This window comes from Paramacrobiotus metropolitanus, unplaced genomic scaffold (assembly GCF_019649055.1).
Source record: "Paramacrobiotus metropolitanus isolate TYO unplaced genomic scaffold, Prichtersi_v1.0 Parri_scaffold0000129, whole genome shotgun sequence".
In the NCBI taxonomy this organism is placed as follows: Eukaryota; Metazoa; Tardigrada; class Eutardigrada; order Parachela; family Macrobiotidae; genus Paramacrobiotus; species Paramacrobiotus metropolitanus.
This window is the reverse complement of record NW_026570349.1, coordinates 113,205-122,960: the sequence shown is the minus strand read 5'-3', so window position 1 is coordinate 122,960 and position 9,756 is coordinate 113,205. Positions and strand designations below refer to the sequence as shown.

The window sequence follows — 9,756 nt, the reverse complement described above, 5'->3', positions numbered from 1 at the left end:
TATTAAACATAATTGTTAAATAGTCAATATGCATCAATACGGTAAAACAGATTAAAACAGGAAAGCTGTCACTCAAGTTAGCCGATTGTTATCCAATTTTCTGCACGTGCAGTTGGCTGTGCATCATGTTTGGGTGTAGTGCGATGGCAAGATGCGGGCCGAGCAGGTAAGGCACTGTATTCTGATAAAGTGCACCGAGTTGCATTTATCACGAATTTAATCGAAATTAGTTTTTTTAGTATAAAAATCGATTCATCTTGTCTTACATTTTTCTCATGTCAGTCCCGTGTGTTCACAGTTCTTACAGCAAAAAAATTGCCACAGAAGCTTAATTTTCTTGCATTACAGTACTTTATTTTTATTTTCCCGTTTTCATGTGTTACCTGAATCCCTTGGTGTTTGCGACCTTAAGCTCGCATAGGTAGAGAACTAACAAATCCTGGTCACAACAAAAGCGCGGTCAAACTAAAAAAAGATTTCGTTCTTGGATACGTGACAGGTGTACTGAAAATAATAGTAAAATGTAAAGGTCCAACAAGAATACCTGCCTAGTTATTTCAACATAAACAACAAAGAAATAGTACCCTACTCTACTCTAGTATCTGTAGACTAAGTATGAATATTCGTAATTGAAATCGCACTATGATACGGAAGTCCACCTCAAGAAGCATACGTCATGGTTTCACAAGAAAAAGAACAGGAAGAAAGGCCACGCGGCAAACCCGGAAGTTGGTATAATTGCAGCTAACTCATCCTTCGACGAGAATATTTTAGAATGCCTTCTGTGGCCGTCCCTCTATAGGTGACGCCCTACAGCTTCTCCGGGACGTCCTTCTTATTGGCCCGCGCCGGACGAGCGGGACACTTTGCAGAATACTGTCCACGCATGTGTCGCAGCACAACGCCGTAGCGTTGTTTCGTGTACTTCCGACAGTACGGACAGATGTACATGGGCGGATTATCCGGTCTACAGAACGGAAAAAGGGTTCTTAATTCGTCATCCGCATAACTTACTGACCATGCAAAAATTCCATGTACCGCGTTTTATCCAAGGATGCGGCAGCCAACGCATTCGGTATGGGAAGCGATTTGGCGCGTGACCTCGGGCGATCCTGGTTCAAGCTACCATTTACGCTGAAAAATACGAACTATAAAATGTAATGACTACTGAAATAACCATTAGGGAAACCAACTAACTATTGACGCTCGATACTGAAAATTTTTAAATGATAACATCAAAAACAGAAGGTCAATGGGGAGATAACAGTTGATATTTACATTTTTAAAAAGTATTTAATAACATTGTATACAGCCAGGAAATGAGACTGGTCGAAGGTTCGCCGTGACGGACACTTACTCTTCTTCAATGTCGCAGTCGAATTCCGGATCCGAGTCGCAGCACGTGGTGTGCTGGGATTCCGTCAATCCGCCCGTTCTACACGCAACAGCACACTTTTTTATACCTGCGCGCTGCCTTGAGAAATTCTGCCAAGGTCACGCCATACTTAGCGACATAGTCCCGCAGTGCGGCCATCTGCGAAGTGCCCAAGAACACCAAGCCGTCGCGAGGAACTTTCTGCCGTTTCGCATCGGACAAATCGCTTCTGCAACCAAGACGTGAAGACGAGTGTGTACTGAGGCTGCCAGTTACATCAAAAGCAGTTAACTAGTGCGACAGTATAAATGAGAGGCACATACAGTACAGTCTGATTGTTCTCGCCGATAATGCACAACATCTCTTCGGCCGTTAGTCGCTCCCGATTGTACAGGTGGTTCTCGAAGAACGTGTCGGTGGCGTGCTGCGACGATTCCCTGTCAACCGACAAATTATTTCGATGACGTAACACAAAAGGTGACGGAAGAGGTTACCTTACACTATTCACCTCAAGTAAACATAGATGTTACATGTTACATCGTTAGTATTATGAGCTTACAGTAACCACGGTAGTTCCACTTCGTACACCGGCAAATAAGCTTCCAGTTTCAGTTGTTCGTCACGATAGCGGGATGACAAGGAACGTAGTTTGATAACCTAATAACCACCAGCATCAAGAATGTTAAGAAACACTGTCCTCTCCAGTGACAAGTGACAACACTTTGGAAAAACAAAAGAGGAATGCAGACCGTACCTTGGCTTCGTAGACCAGCCAGGCGTCCGTGCCGGGCGGGGATGCATACACCCAGACAGCATCGCCTGATGACAAGCAGCATTCTTTTAAGTAACACAAATTCAGAAATAATGAATACTACGTGATTGCAAAAATAATAAATATGTAATAAATATTAAATAGTACATTGCGAAATCTCTGAGTTTGCGTTGGCATGGCTGATTGGTTTACCTGCTGCGAACAGTGGACGTTTGTCATACCGAACGCTCGTATAATATTCCAAACGGCGCCGATTGATAATCCTGCACATTTTTGCTCCAGTGTACACTGTGTACTGTAACTGGAAAACCAGAGGAACGCGTGAAATTCCAGACGCGTTAAGCGCGTTGCTCGGTACGACGCACAGAATGTTTAAAGCCGATAATGAGCAAGAAACGATAATGGGAAACGATTACGATAATGAGCAAGCTGGTTGTTAAACAGCATTTCGGGTCAAAGCAAAAAAAAACAACGCAGGCAATACGCCGGTACAGACAACCGAAACCAGCAAGGCACGGCAGAGACAAAACTGCAGATGCCATGGGAACGAGAATATAGGGTTGGCGCAATGTGGGGTGAACAATAAACCGGCATTCTTCATTTGATTTATATCTATATTCTGTTGAGCGAAGCTGGCTTGAAAGGAATTTTTATTTGATCACAACCGATAATTTGTGCATACAATATAATTTTTTTGTTATAGTTTTGCGTGTTTTCTGAGAAAACACGCAAAACTAAAAAAATCTTGTTCAAAAACAAATCTCGTTCAGTTTATCAGCTCCTTCCATAGTACCCAGCACTGACGCTGCATTACCCCGTTGTATTTCTATCGACAACCGCTGTCGTAGAAACTCATGCGAGCGTGTTTCACCACTTTGTATATATTGAGCTCGCGTTGTATATATTGAGAAATAAAATCACAATAAACCGGAATTGTTTCCAGCTTTGGCATACGAATACTTACAGTGTAATGTCCAGCCAATGTCCGATTCTCAGGTTGCTGCAGCTGCGCTGCGATTCTCTTATTAGTACGCATATGGTGCGTTTGAAATTATAATCCGCACCTTTGTAAAATTCACTTCGAACGACTTCCGTTCGGTAAACCTCAATTCAACATTTTCTTGATCTGATAATTGTGTGCAGAAGTTTGCCATGGCAATCTTGTGTTTGTGAATTACGATTAGGTACCGTACCATAGGTACAGTTCAATACATCGATCTTTATTTCAGATATTCTTTGTTCCATTCTTTTTTTCATACTCTTATTATTATTCTTTATTTATATTCTTTATTTCAGATTGGCGATACGATACAGTCACAAGTTTAATATGAAAGTGAAAGATTTGTACTGAATACACAGCCTCATCCGACTACGAAAATTAGCGGCCTAATCACACAGAGCATTTCGTCTAAGCTAGCCGATGCTGGTGCTATTTCCATGACAGAGGCCGCGTTCCCGCGTTGAATTTCAATGCTGATCTGTTGGCGCAGATACTCTGTCGCCTGTATCTCGCCTGTTTCCTGTTATATCATCTTCTCGACTTCGGTGACCAAATGTAAGAAGAATGTTGTAGTGTATGGGCGAGTTCACTGGCGCCGGCGTTACTGTACATGTAAGAATTTCTACGAATAACCTTCACAGAATAATACGATTTACGAATTTTCCCGTATTTTAAGAATTTTTTTTTCAAAAATCAGCCCTTAAAGTACTCGCTGGCCGTAGTCAAAGCGCCGCTGCGCGAAATTGAGGCAGTACATTACGGACGACAGAAAAGCAGCACCACTCATCACGCTTTAGTTCGGTAAATACTCATACCAGACACCGCTCACTGATAAGAAGGACAAAATAAATATCATCGCGAAAAAGCTATCGTAAAATGTCTACTCATAGTTCAAAACGGTGGTATTAAAACTATCACTTTAGTTGTTCAGTAAAACTTCCGCGACCATGCAAAACGTCGTACGACACAATACAAATACGGTACCAAGGCCGCTCAATCTTTGTATTTAGAAAAACAGTGGCGTTATCTACAATAAACACTCTAGTTATGCTCCTTTGAGGTCTATATAATCATAGGAAGAATTGTCGCGTGGTAATTTGAAGAGTTGGATGGTGGGAATAGGTGCAGCTGATCATTCATTTAGGACAATTGTCACAGTTCATAGAACTGGGCTACGGTTTCACGGGGACATCCTGCTCATTGGTTGTCGTCGGCCGACAAGGACATTGTGCCCTTTTGGACCGGAAATCTCCGCGCATATTACGGAGCACGACCTGTATAATTGTCTCACATACTTCCGACAGTAGGGACAGATGAACATGGACGGTGGCGCAGCCGGTCTACAGAGTGCGCGCAACGTGTGTTATTCGTCTTTCACAACACATAAGAAATGGGAAAACAAACTTATGTACCGTTTTTTGCCATTCGATGCTGTCCTTAACGCCCTCGGTACTGGAAGCGATGCTGCGCTTGACCGTACGACGAAATCGAGCTTTTAGCTAACGTCTGCCCTGAAAAATTCAGATTCTTGTAACTTTTTTCTATTTCAATTAACAGAATTTTATTATAAAACTGGCGAACAGTCTACATTCACATTATTACCAGTAATAATACTGAGTGGCAAAACGGGATTGATACCATCAGTAATAAAATATTGGGCACTTACTCGTTCTCTTTTGTTCCAGGTCGCTGTACATAGTCGATTTCCGGATCCGAGTCGCAGCAAATAGTATGCTCGGATTCCGTCATTCCGCCCGTTCTACAAGCACAAGCAAACATTGTCTGCTACCTCTTCGCGCTACCGTGAGAACTGTAAAGGTCACGCCGCACTTAGCGACATAGTCCCGCAGTGCGGCCATCTGCGAAGTGCCCAGGAACACCAAGCCGTCGCGAGGGACTAATCGCCGTTCCTCATTGGATAAATCCCTTCTACAAGAAACACAGGGATGCATAACATCGGGCACCACACCAGGAGAACCCGCTGTCGGGGAAGCATACGTACAGTACTGCCTGATTGTTCTCGCCGATAATGCACAGCATCTCTTCGGCCGTTAGCCGCTGCCGATTGTACATTTCGTTCTCGAAGAACATGTCGCGCACCGACCGTTGTTCCCTGTTGACATTCGAAAGGGCAAATGATTTTCAGGACGTCGAAGTAACTGCGTATCTGAATGTAAGTAATATCAATGTAGAGAGCTTACAGAAATCACGGTAGTTCCACTTCGTAGATCAGCATGCAAGCTTCCATTTCTTAGTTGCTCATCACGATATCGCGACGACAAGGAATACAGTTTGCTCACCTATCAAATTACCAACGAGCTTGATTAAATATTTTAGTACCAGCGAGGACACTTTCCGAACCCTAAGAATTATGCGGTAATATAGACTCCACCGTGGCCTGGTAGACTAGCCAGACATCCGTGTCGGGCGGTGAAGCATAAACCCAAACGGCATCACCTGATGGAAAGCAGCATTTTTGTTACGAATACCTGAACCGGCAAATATTGCGGGTTTTCGCTGCGGAGATTTACTTGTAGAATATAGTGGACGTTTGTCGTACTGGGAACTCAGGTAATACTCCAAGCGGCGCTGATTGAGAATCCTGCACATTTTCTCTTGCATCGATTGTAGTGACCGCGGGGCAAGAAGAGCTTGGATACCCAGGAAATTAATGCTGATGTTTTAACTTGTCTGCGCGCGCGCGACAAATCGCTTCTACAACAAAAGCAGGGGTGTACGACTACTCACAACACAATACACCAAGACAACAGAGAGCTGGGAAAACTTACAGTAAAATCTGATTGTTCTCGCCGTAATGCACAGCATCTCTTCGGCCGTTAGCCGCTGTCGATTGTACATGTGGTTCGCTGTTTTTGACGTTTTCTTTTTGGTGTGCTTTTAATTTTTAATCTCCAGTCCGTCCCTGTTTGAGTGATGGCATTGGAAGATGGCTTCGTTTGTTGCCCCCTGCAGCCCCAACGTCCTGGAAATGAAATAATAGTTTGTGATTTTTCTCTAGTTTTTCTGGGTGTGTTCTCATTTTGCTGTGAGATTAGGCGCGCTTAGAGTTTTTCCCCCTTTTTGCCAGTGAGGCGTTCCTTTTGGACAGGTGCTATAATTAATTATTGTATAATCAGTTGCTGGGGTTTTCGGCAGTTTCTTTTTTAGATAGTATAATTAATGGATTTAAAGAAATGGAATAAAAAGAAGATGGGATTCTCTAAAACAAATATGAGAATTTTCGATAAGGTGATATGATATACCGATATTTACGTTATGAAATAAGAATTTGATGCTGTAATTTGCTATTGTTGGCCGATTTGTTACAAATAACTTTTTTATTAAGTACGAGTATAATAATCGATTAAGCAGTCATTATGAAATCTAATTACTTAAACAGTCAATACGGTGAACAGGTTAAATAGATTTAAAGGTTCAAAAGTAAATATTAAATATAATTATTCAATAGTCAATATGCAATAATACGGTAAAACAGATTTTGACACGAAAGCTATCACTCTGTGTTAGTCGATTGGTATCAAATTTTCTGCACATGTAGTTGGGTATGTATCATATCTGGGCGTAGTGCAGTGGCAACATATGGGTGGTCTAATTAGGGATGGGTACATTAAATATTAGCCAATGTAGCATAGCAAGTGAATCTCTCTTTTCATACTTTTTTTTTCGTTTCGGCCCGTGGTGCTCGAAGTTCTTTCAGCAAAAAAACTGTCGCAGAAGCTTAAATAACTTTTCAAGTTAAAATACAACATTGCTTTTAATTTGTATTTCCCGTTTCCGCGGGTCACCTAAACCCATTGGTGTTTCCCAAAAAATTCCGACCTTCGTTTTGCTTGGGTATGGAAAGGAGTTGGCTACTGTAGAGAGATGACAATAAAGAAATGGTACTGAAATCGCACTATGACACGGAATTCCAATTCAAGAAGCACACATCATGGTTCCACGAGAACAAGGAACACGAAGAAAGGCCATGCGGCAAACCCGGAAGTTGGTATAATTGCAGCTAAACTCATCCGTCGAACGACGAGGACATTTTAGAATGCCTTCAGTGACCGTCCCTCTATAGGGGAGGCCCTACAGCTTCTCCGGGACGTCCTTCTTATTGGCCCGCGCCGGCTGAGCGGGACACTTCGCAGAATACTGTCCACGCATATGGCGCAGCACAACGCCGTAGCACTGTTTCGTGTAATTCCGACAGTACGGACAGATGTACATGGTTGGCCGGTCCTTGGGTCTACAAAACGAGAGAAGTGTTTTTAATTTGCCATTCGCAAAACTTATTGATCAGGCAAAAATTCGAAGCACGCACCGCTTTTTGTTAGTGGATGCCGCCGCCAACGATTTCGGTGTGGGAAGCGATTTGGCGCGTGACCTTATACGATCGAGATCCAAGGTACGGTTTTCTCTGAAGAAATGCGGAACATAACATGTACTGACTATGAAACCAACCATTTAAGGAAACTAATAGTTATTAGCGTTTGCTACTAAAGATTTAAATCAAAAGATTCATAACAAAAGGTCACAAGTTAGATAAACGGTACTGATATGTACTGTACTAATATGCTCATTTTAGGAACAAAATTGACAACACTATTGTAATTCGAAAGAAAGATTTGACGTGACACTTACTCTTCTTCTTCTTCGATGTCGCAGTCGAATTCCGGATCCGAGTCGCAGCAGCCCGTATGCTCGGATTCGGTCATTCCGCCCGATCTACAAGCACAAGCAAACGCTGTCTGCCACGTCTCCGTGAGAACCTCTGTAAAGGTCACGCCATACTTAGCGACATAGTCGCGCAGTGCGGCCATCTGTGACGTGCCTAGGAACACTAAGCCGTCGCGAGGGACTTTCCGCCGTTTTGTATCGGACAAATCGCGTCTGCAACCAACACGAGTGTATACTGAAACTGAGAGTCACACCAAGGCAATTAACAAGGGCGACAGGGTATAAGAGACACGTACAGTACAGTCTGATTGTTCTCGCCGATAATGCATAGCATCTCTTCGGCCGTCAGCCGCTGCCGATTGTACATGTGGTTTTCGAAGAACGTGTCGGTAGCATGCAGCGATGGTTCCCTGTCAACCGACAAACTGTTCTGATGACGTAACGTCCAGTACACAATGGCATTTCTCCGTGGTTAATCATACATGTACTTCGGTACTGTAATAAACTGAGCCGGCAAATCGGTAGACACTATAATAATTCACGTCCTGCGACAACGGCATCGCAGTGCCATTTCGTATTATGTAATCAAATTTTGTGCTATGATAATGGTCGCCGCTTTTCTTCCTCCTCGCAGCAGCACTGTTAACGCAAGAAGTGACGGAAGGGGTGGTCACTTATACGCTATTTACTTCAAGTAAACAGAAAATAGTACTGTGACCTTACAGCGACCACGGTAGTTGCACTTCGTACGCCGGCAAGTAAGCTTCCAGTTTCAGTTGTTCGTCACGATAGCGGGATGACAAGGAACGTAGTTTAATAACCTAATAATCACCAGCATCAAGAACGTTAACAAAACACTATCCTCTCCGGCGCCAACGTTTTGGAAAAACAAATCAGACAAAGAAGGTAGATTACAGACCGTACCTTGGCTTCGTAGACCAACCAGGCGTCCGTGGCGGGCGGCGATGCATACACCCAGACAACGTCGCCTGATGACAAGCAGCATTCTTTTCACACAAACCCATCAATATTAAATATTACATTGCAAAACAACAAATGACATACGTATAACCATTATTAAAATAATAGTACAAAAATTGCGGGTTTTCGTTGGCACGGCGAACTGGTTTACCTGCGGCGAACAAAGGACGTTTATCATACCGAACGCTCGTGTAATATTCCAAACGGCGCCGATTGATAATCCTGCACATTTCTGCTCTAGTTTAACGGGGAAACCCGAGGAACACCTGAAATTTCAGACGCTTTAACGCGCTGCAGTACGACGCACAGATTTTTAAAGCCTGTTGATTGCGATAACGATGATCAAGAAACGGACTGCAGACGGTTGTTAAACAGCAGCATTCAGAGTCAGCAAAAAGCAACGTAAAATTAAAACTGCAGATGCCATGGGAACCAGGATATATGGTTGGCGCAGTGCGGGTGAACAATAAACCGACATTGTCTCCGGCTTTGGATATGAATACTTACAGTGTATTAGCAAGTCGACGTCCGGGATTTCAGGTTGTTGCAGCTGCGTTGCGATTCTCTTATTAGTATAATTATTGTGTTGAAATTATAATCCGCACCTTTCGAACAACTTTCATTCGGCAAATCTCATTCAACATTTTCTTGATGTGATAATTTTTGTTGAGTGTGTTATGTGTACGTGAGAGGAATGTTGTAGTGTATAGGCGAGTTCAAGCGTCAAACGTAAGATTTTCTACGACAGTCCATCACAGGAAAATATGTTTGACGAAATTAAAGAAATCTTTTTATAAGATTTTATTTCTCAATATGCACAAAGCGAGCTTCGCTCAACAATTATAATCAAATGAAGAATGTGTCCCAATTTACATGAGAAGGGACTGTGCACAATACACTCATAGCATTACCACGCTTAATCTCCAAACTTATACGTTGAAACAA

The 9,756-nt window shown here is 42.9% G+C and overlaps 2 protein-coding genes across 2 annotated transcripts; both read right to left on the bottom strand.

Moving 5' to 3' along the window:
* Positions 1 to 465: 465 nt before the first annotated feature.
* On the bottom strand, positions 466 to 2,541 carry LOC129598798 (uncharacterized). The gene is made up of 8 exons (XM_055496854.1): positions 2,340 to 2,541; positions 2,130 to 2,194; positions 1,935 to 2,032; positions 1,699 to 1,812; positions 1,506 to 1,604; positions 1,358 to 1,435; positions 1,039 to 1,134; positions 466 to 967 (listed from the first exon to the last, which is right to left on the bottom strand). Exons 1-8 carry the CDS (start codon positions 2,416 to 2,418, stop codon positions 811 to 813), a joined length of 786 nt encoding a protein of 261 aa, XP_055352829.1. The 5' UTR covers positions 2,419 to 2,541; the 3' UTR covers positions 466 to 810.
* Positions 2,542 to 6,982: 4,441 nt separating this feature from the next.
* On the bottom strand, positions 6,983 to 9,150 carry LOC129598797 (uncharacterized). Its single transcript, XM_055496853.1, has 8 exons — positions 8,963 to 9,150; positions 8,755 to 8,819; positions 8,554 to 8,651; positions 8,127 to 8,240; positions 7,945 to 8,043; positions 7,795 to 7,878; positions 7,475 to 7,570; positions 6,983 to 7,399 (listed from the first exon to the last, which is right to left on the bottom strand). The coding sequence occupies exons 1-8, from the start codon at positions 9,039 to 9,041 to the stop codon at positions 7,240 to 7,242; spliced, it is 795 nt and encodes a 264-aa protein (XP_055352828.1). The 5' UTR covers positions 9,042 to 9,150; the 3' UTR covers positions 6,983 to 7,239.
* Positions 9,151 to 9,756: the final 606 nt, after the last annotated feature.

What these genes read in the sequence shown, in the direction of transcription:
- LOC129598797 (XM_055496853.1), bottom strand. Translation starts at nt 9,041, where the DNA reads ATGTGCAGGATTATCAATCGGCGCCGTTTGGAATATTACACGAGCGTT. An exon ending in ACGTCCTTTGTTCGCCGCAG is followed by an intron (nt 8,820 to 8,962) that starts GTAAACCAGTTC and finishes GCTTGTCATCAG; the next exon opens with GCGACGTTGTCTGGGTGTAT. An exon ending in CTGCGCGACTATGTCGCTAA is followed by an intron (nt 7,879 to 7,944) that starts GTATGGCGTGAC and finishes TTGTGCTTGTAG; the next exon opens with ATCGGGCGGAATGACCGAAT.
- LOC129598798 (XM_055496854.1), bottom strand. Translation starts at nt 2,418, where the DNA reads ATGTGCAGGATTATCAATCGGCGCCGTTTGGAATATTATACGAGCGTT. An exon ending in ACGTCCACTGTTCGCAGCAG is followed by an intron (nt 2,195 to 2,339) that starts GTAAACCAATCA and finishes GCTTGTCATCAG; the next exon opens with GCGATGCTGTCTGGGTGTAT. An exon ending in GTGGAACTACCGTGGTTACT is followed by an intron (nt 1,813 to 1,934) that starts GTAAGCTCATAA and finishes GTCGGTTGACAG; the next exon opens with GGAATCGTCGCAGCACGCCA.